The sequence below is a fragment of the Sturnus vulgaris genome, chromosome 7 (assembly GCF_052056855.1).
Source record: "Sturnus vulgaris isolate bStuVul1 chromosome 7, bStuVul1.hap1, whole genome shotgun sequence".
Taxonomy (NCBI): Eukaryota; Metazoa; Chordata; class Aves; order Passeriformes; family Sturnidae; genus Sturnus; species Sturnus vulgaris.
The window spans coordinates 22,305,155-22,320,700 of NC_142249.1; the positions used below are offsets into that span (position 1 = coordinate 22,305,155).

The 15,546-nt window shown below is 38.9% G+C and overlaps 2 protein-coding genes across 14 annotated transcripts in view; one reads left to right on the forward strand and one right to left on the reverse strand.

Moving 5' to 3' along the window:
• Nucleotides 1-4,573, forward strand: part of ABCB11 (ATP binding cassette subfamily B member 11) — a 37,064-nt gene extending 32,491 nt beyond the window's left edge. Inside the window, exons 24-29 of the mRNA XM_088168080.1 lie at nt 398-639; nt 749-905; nt 1,656-1,853; nt 2,617-2,823; nt 3,545-3,691; nt 4,247-4,573. Of these exons, the coding sequence (XP_088024206.1) occupies nt 398-639; nt 749-905; nt 1,656-1,853; nt 2,617-2,823; nt 3,545-3,691; nt 4,247-4,447 (1,152 nt within the window). The 3' untranslated portion in view covers nt 4,448-4,573. The remainder of the gene's footprint in view (nt 1-397; nt 640-748; nt 906-1,655; nt 1,854-2,616; nt 2,824-3,544; nt 3,692-4,246) is intronic.
• G6PC2 (glucose-6-phosphatase catalytic subunit 2) overlaps nt 1-15,546 on the reverse strand; it is a 46,133-nt gene that overhangs the window by 29,737 nt on the left and 850 nt on the right. For 3 of the 13 annotated variants that reach the window (XR_015804865.1, XR_015804870.1, XR_015804871.1), the window contains exons 3-6: nt 12,608-12,719; nt 11,690-11,805; nt 9,877-10,512; nt 377-8,483 (exon numbers count right to left, since the gene is read on the reverse strand). Coding sequence is in view for 1 of the 13 variants with exons in the window: in XM_014890914.2 (XP_014746400.1) it covers nt 10,001-10,512; nt 11,690-11,805; nt 12,608-12,719 (740 nt within the window). In the remaining 12 variants the exon portion in view is untranslated. Of the gene's footprint in view, nt 1-376; nt 8,484-8,974; nt 10,513-11,689; nt 11,806-12,607; nt 12,720-15,546 lie in introns of those variants that run through there. The other 10 variants (XR_015804872.1, XR_015804869.1, XR_015804868.1 and 7 more) reach the window with 7 other exon arrangements.

A 15,546-nucleotide genomic window follows, 5' to 3' on the forward strand; every position in this document is an offset into this window, starting at 1 on the left:
TGACTACTGCTAAAAGTAACACAAAACAATTGAAATAAACATACTTAATTAATAAATCCATGCAACCAAAGAAGTTCCTAAAGCAGTCTTTCCTTTTGTGGGCATCACATTTATTCACATTATGTGAAATAAGTCACAAGTGAGAGCACATGCCTGATTCTCTGTGAGTGCTTACAGTAACAGCTCCAGTGGAGCAGGCAGAGCATTGCTCTCAAGGAAATCAATAGGTGATTGATTGTAGGATAGGTTCTCTTTAGGCTGTCTGCATCATGTCCGAATGAATTTATATATTGCATCAGTGTCCTGAGTTCATGAAAGAATCATACACTTATGAGAACAACCTCTACTTTTCCAAGTAAAAATTAGGAGCTTTTACCCATTTTTCTTCCTCTTCCAGATTTCCAGTGAAGCTCTCTCTAACATCAGAACAGTAGCTGGGATAGGAAAACAGCAAATGTTTATCAACAATTTTGAAAAGAATCTGGATATGCCCTACAGAGCTGCAATCAAAAAAGCACATGTGTATGGACTCTGCTTTGGCTTTGCCCAGAGCATTGTGTTCATTGCCAACTCCGTCTCCTACCGATACGGGGGATTTCTCGTTGACAATGAAGGACTCCATTACAGCTTTGTGTTCAGGTGAGAGCCTGCCCAGAGCCACAAACAGATCTCTAAAAGTTCTGGACTTGGTATGGTGTTAAGTTTCCTGATGGCTTTCCAAGAATGACTGTGTCCCTCTCCCCCACAGGGTGATCTCTGCTATTGTCACCAGTGGAACTGCTTTGGGAAGAGCTTCTTCCTATACCCCAAACTATGCCAAAGCCAAGACATCTGCTGCACGCTTTTTTCAACTGGTTGATCGGATTCCCAAAATCAGTGTTTACAGTGAAAAAGGGGAAAAATGGGTAAGAGTAGAGATGTGTAATTTGTGATGTCAGCTCACTACAGGCATGGATGTTGCACTAATGATTTAGGACTCAATGAGGATCAATGCTTTACAAGAAGGTCATGCTGACTGTAAAATTTTTATTTGTCTTTGCTCTTTTGCAAGCAAGCTCTGTACTAGATAGAAAGAGTAGTATAAAGTCAGCCATTAGGAATTTGTCAGTGTAGAACTCCTGTAAATTGGAATGGAACTGATTTGGATGACTCACAGAACAGCAAGCTCTTATTTCCTGCTGTACAGTTCACGACAAACCTGACTATTGCTGTTTATAATGGAGGTTTTTCCAATCACATCAAACTGGGGGGTTGTTCATGAGGAGGCAAAGAATTGTTGAGTCAGACAAAATGAAAATGCTCCATTTCTGAAGAATTGAAAAATCAGACCCAGAAAATTGAAATTATTTATTTTATACACAGTGTCTATATTAAAATGAAAATAGTGCCCATTTGCAAGGCAATGCCATTTCCAAGTTATGCCTTTGACCAGTGCCATGCAGGGAAGCGTAAGCAGAGAAATAGTGTTATGACTAATAGCTTCACCTCTAGGACAGCTACTCCAGTATGGCTTTCCTGAGATAATTTCATTGAATGCAAATGTCATATTTTAAGCAAAAGATGCAAGAATGGATCTGAGGAAGAGTTATCTTGTACTTTACAACTCAGGGTGGAGCTCGAGTTCACTGTCACTTTCTCCTTTTTCTCTTCACCAGGATGATTTCAAGGGAAGCATTGAATTTCTTAACTGTAAATTCACATATCCTTCTCGGCCTGATATTCAGGTCCTAAAAGGACTCTCTATATCTGTTAAGCCTGGACAGACTTTGGCATTTGTTGGAAGTAGTGGCTGTGGTAAGAGTACCAGTGTCCAACTTCTGGAGCGTTTCTATGACCCTGAAAAAGGAAGTGTGGTAAGCAAAGAAAATGTGGTTTCTGTGTTCTGGCTTTCAGCAATGCTCCAAGGGCCTCTGCATGTGCCCTACTGTGCACCCTAGAAGTGGTGGCTCATATATGTGCAGCTTGGGGCTTCATCTCCTTCTCAAAAGGACAGATGTGGACTATTTGGACAGCTCCCAAGTATTATCTCAGACATACTCAGACAATATCAGAGAACTACATGCCTCAAGTGCACTCTCATGCCTTATGTAGGCCATAGGTATTTGCCTTGGTAGCTTCTGTATGAGACATACAAATGTGTATTGTACATTGTGAGAGCACAAGCAAAGTCTGAATGGAGCAACAAAGAACCTGGAACTTGTCTAGATTTAACTTCCAGTTATTCAATTACTGATAGCTTAAAAAGCTATATGTGTTCCTAACATAAATGCTTACCCATCCAGATTGATTTCTCTTTCTCCAGAAAAAATCTGTGTGGTGATCACTATGTCAAGAAGGCAATGAAGCATGTGCCTAACCTTAATCAATTAAATAGTTCACTAGGACTTCTGTTGAGCAAATCATTGGTGTATTTTGTGGTATGGCTAAAAGCCATACCACAAAATACAGATCATGCACAAATGAGTCAGAGATGAGCAATTCAACCAATTACTTTAAATCAGTTGTGTTTGTGTTTTAATGATATGGTTAAATAATTTAGTTTTATTATAAATTATTTGAGTGTTGCAAGCTGTTGTTTTGTAATGATGTTTCAAGTTTTCTCCCATTTCCTCGTAGTTAATAGATGGACATGACTCTAAGAACGTAAATGTGCAGTTTCTTAGATCAAAAATTGGAATAGTGTCACAGGAGCCTGTGCTATTTGACTGCAGCATTGCTGATAATATCAGATACGGCAGTAACACAAAAGAGGCGACGATGGAAAAAATCATAGAAGCAGCTCAGAAGGCTCAACTGCATGATTTTGTCATGTCTCTGCCTAACGTAAGTACCTGCGAGGCCCTGGTTGCTCAGTGTTCACTGCAGCAGGAGTTGCTCTGAAACCAGTTACAGTTGCTACACACATGCACCTTTTATGTCTTTTTACAGCTGTGGCAGTAGGAACAAAGATGGTGATGTGACCATTTGTTGGGCTCCTTACAGTCTAGGTGTGAGTTACTACTGAATTCTTACACAGTAGGCAAATAGGTAAATCCTGTTCCCAGCTGTGGGAGATTTGCCTTGTGAGTAGGACATGATACTAAGACAAATATATTTGAAGCTGGCTGCTTATGTACACTTAAGTAGTATTTAAATGCACTGAAAAAAATCAAGAGCATATAAAGTATGGATACAATTTAGGCACTCAAACCAAAGCACTTTTATAGAAAGCCCTTAAATCACTTTTAGCCTCTTCTCCAAAATCTAGGCAGGGAGAATTCTTTTTTGCCTCTGACAAATCAGCCGAGATTTTGCTACACATTTTGCATTTTCGTTCCAGGTTCATCATTGTGCTGCCTGGGCCTCAGGGCCATGTGCAGACAAAGCACAGCTTGGAAACCTCACCTCAAACACATTTACTGCTGTACATTGTTTCTGCATTCCCAGGTTCTGCAAGTGGACAGCAGTGGTCACCTTTCTTGCCTCTCTCCTGCTTTTCCTTTAGGCTGTGTAATGGTGTGTTAACTTACACCTGAATAAAATACTCCTTTTGTATATTTTTCAGAAATATGAAACTAATGTTGGGTCTCAGGGATCCCAGCTGTCTCGTGGGCAAAAGCAACGCATTGCCATAGCAAGGGCTATCATACGAGACCCTAAAATTTTATTACTGGATGAAGCTACATCCGCCTTAGACACGGAAAGTGAAAAGGTAAATGCACAGTGATAATCAATTAGGGAAAGGTAATACAATGGCCTATAACACACAGTACACACACAGTACCTTTTCTGTTCAATCGATATGCCAACATATGCTACTATGTGATTGCACATTATTCGAGGTTGTGAATTCAGTACTTTCACCTCTAATGATCTTTCCAAGAAGTGCAGGAGGTACAGCTGTAAGAAAAAGCAGCCAGCCCCAAGTGCTCTTGAGCTACCTTTGAGAAGCAGCACTTTTTCACAAATGTCTGAATTGTCTCGATTTCAAAGCATTCAGTTGACATTTAGAATGTCAGCAAAGGCAAAGGCCTTCATTAATTTCTACCTCTGTCTGTGTTTAGCTGTCCCTTGTTTGTAGTGCTGGTAAACCGACTTCATGACCCAGCAAAGCACATCAATGTCAGAACCTCTGATTTAGTCTCCCTGTCCCTTTTACAAGTGTTGCACAGTATGGTTAATTAATCAGAAGCAATTAGCCTCCTCCAGCTCTGAGCGCTGTTCAGTTTGCACATTTTTATTCTGACACTTTGCCTGTTGCCTTTAGACCGTGCAGGCAGCGCTGGATAAAGCCAGAGAGGGGCGCACCTGCATCGTCATCGCCCACCGCTTGTCCACCATCCAGAACGCAGACATCATCGCTGTCATGTCACAAGGACTCATCATTGAAAGGGGCACTCACGATGAACTGATGGCCATGGAAGGAGCCTACTGGAAGCTTGTTACTACTGGAGCCCCAATTAGCTGAATTACTGTGATTCTAAATTTGAAAGATTTCTGTAAGCAAATACTTTGTGGTAGGTATGTGTATGCTGATGCTCCATTGTGCTGCAGAGTGTGCTCTACAATACACTGAGATATGTGGAACCCTGAATGTATGTAGCTGTTTGCATCAAGCATGCTTGTCCAACACGTGCAAGGCACTAAGCACAGGCTGACGCATTCAGGAAGTAGATAAGGGGAAAAAAGCCTAAAACTGGGAAAGATCTTTTCTGGTGATCTGGGGAGTTGCCACTATCTGCAGTGAGACTGCACAGTACTGTTATGCCTCAACCAGCAGTCAAGGAAGACTCTGGTGTTCTGGAAACTGCCCTTTCTCTAGGTAAGCTGAATGAGTGAAAAAAAACCCTCAAATGATGCTGTATATCTGAAGGGATCAAATCTGTCCTTACGTTTGGTCTGCAGACAATTACAGCTGAGGCCCTTCCTGTGCATGCAGAAGCCCCACTTTTTCTTTGTATTGTACCACACATGTCAGTGGTGCTGTTGGGGAGGCTGGGCTTCCCTTGCGTGCACCTGCAGCACTGACGCAGCCATGCCCCTTCAACAAACCAGTCAGTACTTACAAAGAAGGCAGCCCCACAACAGTAAGGAAAGCACAAGGTAAGGAACAGAAGCTGGTGAGGATCATTTTCTAGCCCACCACTCTCCAGCTAACATTCATCACTCTAATTAGCTGTCAAAAAAGATTTTTGAATAGGAATAAATGCCGTGGTTAAATTAACGTAAAATTCTATTAATCATCAGTTATTTAAACCATTTCTATTGAAATGGTGATGGATATGTTCTTTTTTCAGAAGGTAAGACAATCATGAGTGAAGGTATTAAAAATAGGCATAATTAGCTCTTTGTATTAAATACAGTTGATAAACAGAGCAACAATATATTCAGAAATGACAAAGGTCAGGAAGGAGCTTCTTTTGGGAGAAGTTTGTATCTGTCAGAGTTCATTAAAAGATTTACCACAAGTTTCACTGAAATATGCTATTGGTTGTTGTCTGCAGCATAACAGGACTGTTTCCTTTAGTGAGTGGGATCTTGGAGAAAAGCAGATAGAAAAAAAGTATAGATTACAGTTTCAATATTTAAATACTGATTTTAAAAAACAGTATTAACTGTCATTCTCCATGTCCTAAAATATGCACCTTGGCTGGGTGGGAGAGTGGGCAGGCAGGTTTCCACTCACTTTGTAAGAAGTCACACCACTTCTTATAAAATACTGCAACAGTAGCAGTACTTAAATAGAGCTGTAAGGGCAAAAAGATTATTAGGACATATCCCGTAATTCCAGGCAGCAAAACCCAATTTCACCTTTTATACAACTCCATTAACAGAGTCACTGCCACATACCCTATTGAACTCACACAGCCAGCACTGAAATGGCTATTTCTCTAAGGAAGTCTGTATTTTAAATCTTAACTGAAAAGTAGAAGAAAAAGCTGCATTATTTGCTTTAATCTTTTTATCCTTTTTACATTTCAGATCAATAAGTAGTTTGAAGGCTCAGGACTAAAACTATTGACAGAATGACTATCAATAACCTGCAGACATAAGTATATGGTATTTAATTATTATTTAAGGCCACAGAAAAAGAATGACTCTTCATTAAAAAATACTATGACTATGGATACTTATTTCATAATTCTTTTTCCTAAAGGACAATATTTTTGTGACCCAAATTAAACCAATAAATTGTATTTTTTTACTGGCTCTTGTGTTCTAGCATTTCTTCTCTTAGGCTTCAGCTAAGCCCAAGTGTCTTGCAGCAGCCAGCAAGTATCATGTCTGTGACAAGGGTTTGCTGTTCAGAATGGAGCTGCTGAGAAGGCCAACTCAAGGACTCCAGCCCCTGCCTGCACAGGAGCCTGCTGTCTCCCTACAGAAGCATGACCCAAGCTGGGTGATAGTGCTGCTGCTCCTCAATGTAACATCATCCTCTTTTCAGGCAGCTGGGAAACACTGAGAGTTAAATTTTGGAAAGGGTGCTACTCCAACAGAGTGCACTCACTGTGTACATAAACAATTGGATGCTACCTCCTGCCACTTTGTTCCTACATGCTGTTGACAGCCAGTGGATTACAAAAACTTCTGGTACCTGGGCAAAGGGATTGGATTGCAGGTGGCAGTACATGGTGTGTCTGGGCATGAGCAGCAAGCCTTGATGGAATGCTCAGTGCAGAGCTGGACTGGTCTTGCTGTTGCAGCTGCCTCACCAGTAAAATGTTCATATTGGTGACAATATTCCCGAACCATTCCAAAGTCATTTGCTTATATCTTTCAAGCCAGACATGAGTTGTTAGTCTTGACAGTAGGTGGCGTCACTTGGTGTCGCCTGCTGTATGCTTCTCTGCATGGTCCATGGCAGCTGCATTTTCCAACACCCTATTCCTCTGGGCAGTTATAACCACGATACTGTTTTGGGATAGCACCTGAGTAACTGCTCTTGCAAATACAGCTCCTGCTCCAACTAGACTCTTCTGGGTAGGAACAGGGAGTCTGGGCCCAGAGTGCTTCTACCAGGAAGGTTAAAACAGGGAATGGGGAGGATAAAAAGAAAAGCTGTGTAGTAGCAAAAATGCAGTGAACTGAATGTAATGACAACTTGTCTGCTAGTTTGTATGAAGAGCAAGGGACAGCTTCATTTCATGTAACTCCTGGCTCATGAGAATCTTTCTGCAGAGAGGTGGAAGTACTTTTGGAATAGCATTATCCCAATGCTATTATGGGCATCTCTAAGCCAAGAATTATTTGGGCATCTCTAAGCCAATAAGAAAAGGTTAAATTTCTCCTGAGATCCTACTAGTGGGAGCAAGGGGATCAGTCATACACTTTCAACGGTCTTTAATATATAGGAAAACCTTAATTCAAAAGGTTTGTGGCCCAAACTAAGCCAAGTCCTCAGCTTCTCCTGCAAATGCATATGTGCTGCATCTGTTCAATATATTAACAATTTAAACGGCTGCAAAGGCCTGGTGAAATTACAGCTTAAATGTTTAACAATTTGAGCTCTTAGTAAGGTCACATAGTCTATTTAAATAAGGGCTAAACTGTGCTTTTCAACTGCAATAAATCTACTGAAGCCTGAGTAAGGGACATGCAGGTTTACTTCACTGCAGCAACTATATGCCTGACTCCCGATTTTCAATTCCAATTCTATCAAAATATCAAGATTATATCTTGACACTTTTCTCTTCCACCACTCTGGAAAAAGCTAACTCTGAAGATTTGGGAGGCCCCTCTGAAGATTCTTCAAGCAGTTACACAAATCTCCATACCACAACACACACAGCTGCTCAGAAAGTGTTTTATAGCCATTGTATTATCAGTCAATTAACTTCTGAAGTTACTAGTAAAATTGCACTAAATTTATTCAGGTTTCCCACCATTCTTTGATATAGTAACGTTTTAACTGTTGAAGAAAAAGTAAGAGGTGGTTCAGACAGGAAGATGTTCTGCATCCTTTTCCCTGAAGAAGTGAAATTACAGAATGAATTAATAGGACACTCCAAGAAAGCAAGAACCCACATCTTTCTATGTGTCTGTACAGAGCTTAGAAGAATAATGCAGAATGCCACCTGTCATTCTACATTTATGGTTGTGTCTACCCCAAGAGAAGTGCCAAGATTCTTTGTCACTGGTGGGAAACAAACTCTCACGTGATTAGAAGCCTAGAAATGTGATCTCTACCCGTAACTTCCAGCTTAAAATTGCCACTAAATCCAAATGCTGCTTTGAGAATAGTGGACAGCTGTGCATGAAGAATCCCCTACTGCTGGCTAGGACGAGCCAGGAACAGAACAATAACTCGATGACCTGCTACTGTTCTGCGATGCCTCTGTAGCCATCTCACTGGTAAGGAATAACAAAGCACACAGCAACTTGAACACAGCTGAAATCTTTGTCATAGCTGTCTTTGTTCTTCATTTTTTGTGTCTAGTCCCATTAACTTAATAATTTTGCTTAAGGAGTCACAATTACAGAAAAGAGTGGTTTCAGGTCAGTTGCTGTGGGAAAAAAGTTCAGAGAACCATTAGAGAAAATATCAGGAGATGCCCAAAACAGAATACTCCTCAGACTGTTAAAAGCAGATGACTAATTTACTTAAGTCATGGTCGTCTTACTAGGCTCTTAATTAAGAATGCTCTTTTCAGATCTCCATCTGTAATCTGTATCTTGTTCTTTCTCAAAGGCCAACACCCAACTAATCACCTTGTTTACCCAATTAAATAAGATTATTTCAATTATTTCCTACCTAATTGGAAGTCTAGAAACAATATCATGTTTACATCTTCTAAGTCTTATTGCTTTCAGATCATACATATGCAGCCCTCATTACCCATATTATAGCCTTGCATACTGAGGCTATATATATATATATATAGTTTATATATTGAGTATTATGGGATGGTATCAGCAAAATGTTGCTTAAAGATTGTGCACTGAAAGGGAATATACAATAGATGCCAAGTAATGAATAAAATGGAAAGTGTCCCCCTTTACCTACTTAGAACATCCATTTTATATAGGAAACATATATTCAACATATTCGTTACTTGTGTGCTTAGTTAAGTAAAGCTGACAAGAATATAAACTTGAAGTGACAATTTGCAACCAAATTTTCATGATTTACACAACTACTAACAGTGATTCAGGCTTGTGACTGTTGATCTGAGAGAATTACAGAGAATTACCTTTGCAATACAGGAGCATGAACAATATTCTTGACAATATACTGAGATAATTTAATTATTGACAACTTTTTTCATTTGTTGCTCCCTGTAGATGTACAGAACCCAAAGATTTTTTACACCATATTTATGCATTTTCCCTATCAAAGGTGTGATCTGTATCATTCATGATTCCTGTGACCACTTTCAAAAAGTAAAAATGACAAAAACCACACAGTAATGCAAAAATATATTCTACATAGTCCAATGGAAATAAACTTTTTTTTCTCATCTGACTTAATCAGAAGCTGGTTTGCTCAGGAAGCTCAATAAATTAAATCTAAAGCCTTGTTTATAACTATGCTGGCCTTTTTCACAGTGCCTGGGTACAGCCCTACAGTTGTAGGTGGTGTGACACTGTCACACCATTATGTAGAAGTTAAACACACAGTATCTATATATAAAACCCAAAATATCGAGTATCACTATGTACAACTGATGCTTGAAGCTTTATGTAGCTAGAGATGGAGAGAACTAAAAGACCACCATTTAGCTAAATAAAGATGGTTGATTATACTTTAAAACTTTGTTATGACCCAGAGTATTGGGCCATTACTAACCATACTGCAGTGTGCTTGCAATATTTCTAGGAATAAAATCAGCAACTAATATTTCTGAGCTGCCAAAGTCATTCTTAAGTGTACTGATTTTGCATGTACTGGTTACTTACCAGGAGTACATCAAAGATGCAGTGGCATCCCCTTGGTTTAAATGAATTAGCAAAACTGCCTTTGCAGAGGGATCTTGAACAGTTCACATCCATCCCCACATTGCTAACCATTTTGAAACTTTACCTAATTAAGTTTCTTTTCAGTTGTCCTCATTAATGAGTGGACACAGTACGGAACCAAGGCAACCACAGTCAGAGGCATAGCTGCGCTCTTACAAAAAGAGAGAATGTAGAACAAATACTCAGTATGAGTAGGTATCTTAACAAAATTATACAGCTGCAGTGTAGCTAAAGAAGCAACTACACACAATATGCGAAAACTTATCCTGCAGCTATTTTTACCTTTGCAGCTCATGATGAACATTTCAGAATTAATTCCAAGACCTAAACCAAAGAGTGCGCCTAAGTTCCTCACCAGTCCAGCAAATGGAGTTGTGTCAATGTTTATCCAGTCTGGGTTGGCACACCACTTCTTGGCCTTTGGAACAGACCATAGCAAGTCAATATCAAGAAGCTTGAGGGATAGATAAAAGCCAATGGCAAAGATGAAAAGAAACAAGTTTGTCTTGATGTACATTCTCAAGCTTGCTGTCTGAATAGAAGGGGTATGCTCAAATGCTTCTGCCACAAGAATGCCTGCGGATTAGAAACTCAGTGTTACAGGGAACAACACACTTGTACTTTTGAAGAAGCATTTTCTACACTGTCCCTGTAGAATTTGACTTGTGAAGACAAAATAATATATCTATGTAAAAAATACCTATGTGTGTGTCTATATCGCTATATATATATTTATACATACACATATACATACACAATTTACCACTTTTGCAGTACATTACAAAACCTTTCCTCCCACTCAAAACCGCCACTTTGGAAAAAAAACCCACCTAAATCCCAAGTACTACGTGGTTTTGAGATGAGGCATACCTTAAGGCCTGACTGCATCTCCCAGATGACAACCTAGCAAATATTAGATGTAAACCGGAACATTCCTTTTCCAAAAGAGTCCCTCACTCAAAGACTGGCTCCAGCAATGCAGAATTCAACACCAGTTCTCACACAGGCTTTGAGTATTGAAGGTAAAGACACAGAACATACTTATCTTCTCTTGTACTCATTTTTTCCTAGTTGTGAAGCGGGAAAGCTGTTAGCCAGGGCTGCCCAGGCTGCACTGCATCCATGAAAGAGAACATGGGCAGGAAGCTCCTGCTCAATGCACTGGTCACCCTCCTTAAAATCAGACAGATATCAGAGATACTGCTCATAGTTTGGACTCTGAATACCAATTTATAATATGCTTAAGTAACTCTGAAAAATGTACTTTAGCATCTTAAATCACCCAGGGGAGTTTGTCCTGCTATTTACCTTTTTTTCTATTTTGCCCAGGTCTCTGCGTTTGTTCACACTGCACCCGGACACCATTTGAAGTGACCCAAATAACTTCCTCCTGAGAGGAAAGATCACAGCCATGTAGGAGCAACTTCCTCCCTGATCTCTTCCACAAAGGCAGCACAGTTAAAGATCAGATGCAGCCAGAGCTAGTCTGAGGCAGTGTGGACACAATAGTCAGCATCAACTGGCAGGTGGATAAGGGCTCACTTCCTTCACTGTGAATTACATAAGCAGCAGTTCATTCCACCTCACAAATTTTACCTTCAGACTATTACCAAATCCTCAGTTTTCCAGAGAGTGGACAGCACCACTGGGGCTGCAAGATGAGTCCAAGTACTAAAAATCTCGTCTTCTCTAATTTTTTTTTTTTTTTTAAATTGCATATAAGTTAAAAAGAAAGAAAAAATAGCAGCATTACCAGCAAATACTCCAAGAACAACTTGATGAGGGAAATGTGTTGCTATGAATACTCTTGAGATGCACACACTGATCTGGATAATCCAAAAAATACTCCAGAGGAATGACCATGTTAGTCTAAGAGGGAAAAGGAAGATGATTAAAAATTAAGACAAGATATTTCATCCACTTATTCACCCAAAGTCGCATCATGTAAGGCTCATGCTTTTACCAGCAGAGGTTTACTAAGTAGAGAAGTTTAGAATCAAGATGATTAAAAACTAGAAGTCAGTACTAAAACATTATCAAGAGTGGTTACAGGAACAGATCTCAGAAGTTTCAGGTCCAAGACACCTATGTGGTTTAACTGATGAAAGTCAGCAATGGCAGATTAAACTAGGACTAATACCTTAATATATCTTTCATCATGAAGTCATTGCTATATGCAAAAGCTCAATTATTTCATTACAAAATTTAGTGTGAAAACAACCTTGTCAGCCTTAGAAAGAGCAACCACCAAAGCAATTGCAGGACTTTCCCACAGAGCTGAGCAACACATTATAGTGAATTTCATCAACATTATGTCCACTTGCTTTAACATGGGCAAAGAATGACCATCAAAGAAGTAAATTTATGTACTAACCAAAAAAATCCAATACATAGTGATAATCATAGAATTTCCAGCACTGAAGAGTTAAGACTGATTCAGAGATATTGTATGCAATGTCTGTGTGTTGATAAATACCAACCTATACAAACAGATAAATCCTCTTAATATACTTTTTCTTCAGCTGAAGTAGATCATAATAAAGGTTTGTTGGCTTTTTTACAAAATAGTCCAAACTGTGAATATTTGTTTGAATTAAGTCCATCAAAAACATAGCATGCATGTAAAGATATATCTGAATATAATGAGTTGGAATTATGGAAAGACACTGACCTGTGAAGGGTAACAGCTGATTTATCTTTCCATCTAACTGTGTAGCTAAGTGCTGCTGTGACCATTACATACCAGACGCAGGATGATCCCATGGCATGCCCAGATGGGCTTCCTAGTAAAAACAAAAAGGAAATATTTGACTCAAGAATGAAGACTGTGACATCTGTCATACTGGTGACAGTTACTCAGGAACCTAATAATTTAGAAGGGAAATGGCTAACAAAGGCTGAAAGAATGTGAACTGCTTCTCAAAAGTTAATTTTTGCCATAGGAATTTTTCAGAAGGTTCATCTAGAGGGAATCCATAATACTTGTCTGAAATAAGAAAAGTAACAGCTTAATCATTTGATAATGGTGTGAGGTGGAACCTTGATAGGAAAACAGTATTTTCCCATAGTATTTTCCCATTACTTGGATTTAAAAATTTAAAAAAGCATCTAGGACTGTCTTAGAGATGTAGCATGGAATGTAGAAGTTATGTATGAGGATCACATGAGAAAAGTTTTGAATGAGCCTCCCCATAATTAACGGGAGCAACAGAAATTTAACTCTTTGTAACATTCTAAACTAAAGTACCAGTATAACCTTAGATAATCCTTCCAAGCTGCCTTTTATCTGCTTCTGCAATTACCATGGTGTTAATGATTGAGAGCTGTGTCTCATTAGCAATATTACAATCCAGGTAATTAACATTTTAGGTAGTTTTGTAATAATTTTAGAAACGTACCTGAAGCACGGAAATACTGTGTCTTTATGCTTTACTTTGATTACGTTTATAAATTTTAAGGGACTGTACAATATCAACCAGATTAAAAGCAGATTGTCAATGAAACTGGCACGTGAAATGATGCTCTAGTACCCACAGGTACTGCGCACAGTAGTCTACCTACAGTATTCTATAACAGGGAACACGCTCATAAAGAGAAAACAGTGATTTCTTTTTAGTCCAGGTTATAATAATATATGTATAAAAATTTTAATTTAAAAAGTAAAATTAAAATTTTACTGGAAGAAATATGAAGCCACAGAGAAGTTCCTACAACTGAAAATCACCAAACAAGGTATGCTGGCTTGATGCAAGAGAAGTGATTCTTAAAATTATTCTGTCACTTCCTTTCTCATGTTCACCAGATTTACATTCAACAAATCAAAATAGGGAAAGAGAAAATTAGGTCATTGGAATCTGTAAATCCGGGACCTTTACATCTTGGCTTTCTGTGGAGACAAAAGAGAAGGGACAGGGTTATTTCACCACCAGAAGAAACAATTTTGGCTCAAGAATGTATTATGAACCAGCACTATCTAGTAGTGTGTAGAGTAAAAGAAAATTTCAGTAAAGTAGCAAAGCAGAAATATCTAGGCAGGACAAACACAATTATTTCTGATTCCCTGCATTCATTTTTGCTGTTCTGCTTGGCAGTACATTTAAAGTCACTCTACCAGCTCTTTTGTTAATTTCCTAGGAGATGTGCACTCCTGAACCTCACAATGGAACAAATGTCACTGATTAGGAAACAGTAACCTTGTATGCCAGCAGTGGAAAAGCTTCTCTTTGTTATCATCTGGGAAAATGTCATCGAGGAAAAATATTTCACAGCTCATCTGCAAATTACTTACTCTAAACAGAACAATTCCACCTTAAGGTTTATGCTATTCAAGTTTTACAAATACAAGAAATAAATGGCTGCAGAGCTTTATTTCAGTTAATTCCAGAAGTACAAACCAAATTCGTGTCCTAAGCAGTTTGTCACGTATCATATGAACAGTTCACTCAGTTTTCCCTTTTGCTGAGACATGGAGTTTGGGGTTCAGGCTATCCTAGCAGTATTTGGATCTGCTTTTCTCCTGTCTGTGGCTGCTTCTCTAATCTTTTAATATAAACTGTTATTTTAAAAGTGTGTGAAGTACTACGTAAGCTCACACAACGATTGGGCACATGTAACAACTGCACTGACTGCACCCCCTCTTGCTAATGAGAAACAGGTCAGTGACAGTCTTAATGGTCCAGCATAAGTCTGGAGGTGGGAAAAAATCTGGTCATTATAAGTGCAAAGAAGGAATCAATAGTATCCACTGCACAGAAATAGGAATGACCTTTCAGAAAGACAGTAACAAGAAGAAACTGACTGTGTCCTGAGCCAGGGCTCGGATCTACACAGCACTGAATGGGCTCAGTTCTGAAGGCTTTTGATAAGATCTGAAAGACTTTAATACTTTGTGTTAGGTCCCAAATGAATTAACTTGAAAGAGACTGCAGATCACATAAAGATCAGGCATTATTAAACAGTGCCTCTCAAAAGGGCTTAAGCTTCTTGGTCACAATTACGATGGGATGTAATGCAGGATATTGTTAACAAAATACAGCTATGCAACTGCTTAAAAGCTTTCAGTGGCATCGACAAGATGCAAAGCACATAATTTCCACAGTCAGTATTTTCTTGCACAACAAATCAAACTAAATTCAGTTAGCTCAAAGCAAGTCCATCTTATTGCGCATATTAGGGTTGTACAAGGTCATTTAGCTTCATCAGTGTTGCATTTGATTTCCATAGAGAAGATAATAAGACATAAAAAGTGAAAATATATTGAAAAGGTACATTTAAAAAATATTTTTTCCCCATATATTTATACACATACTCCCACACATTTAGTGCTAGTGTCTGGTTCTGTTTTTTGTCCCTTTGTGATACATTATGTCATTCATTGCTGAGACTACTGTTATTTACACTGAACCACCTACTTTGTTTCTGGCGTTTGAATATTTATTGCATCAGTGAACAAGCCCCCAAACTCAACAGCCCTGGGCTCTGTCTTGGAACACATTAAAGAATGTATTACAAAAGTTTGGTGAAAATTTCCTTCCAATACTCCAGTTCATTCTAGTAGTAGTTATTTTTAAACCAAGTCCCTCTCCTTTGCATCTTTTAAAGGCAATGAAG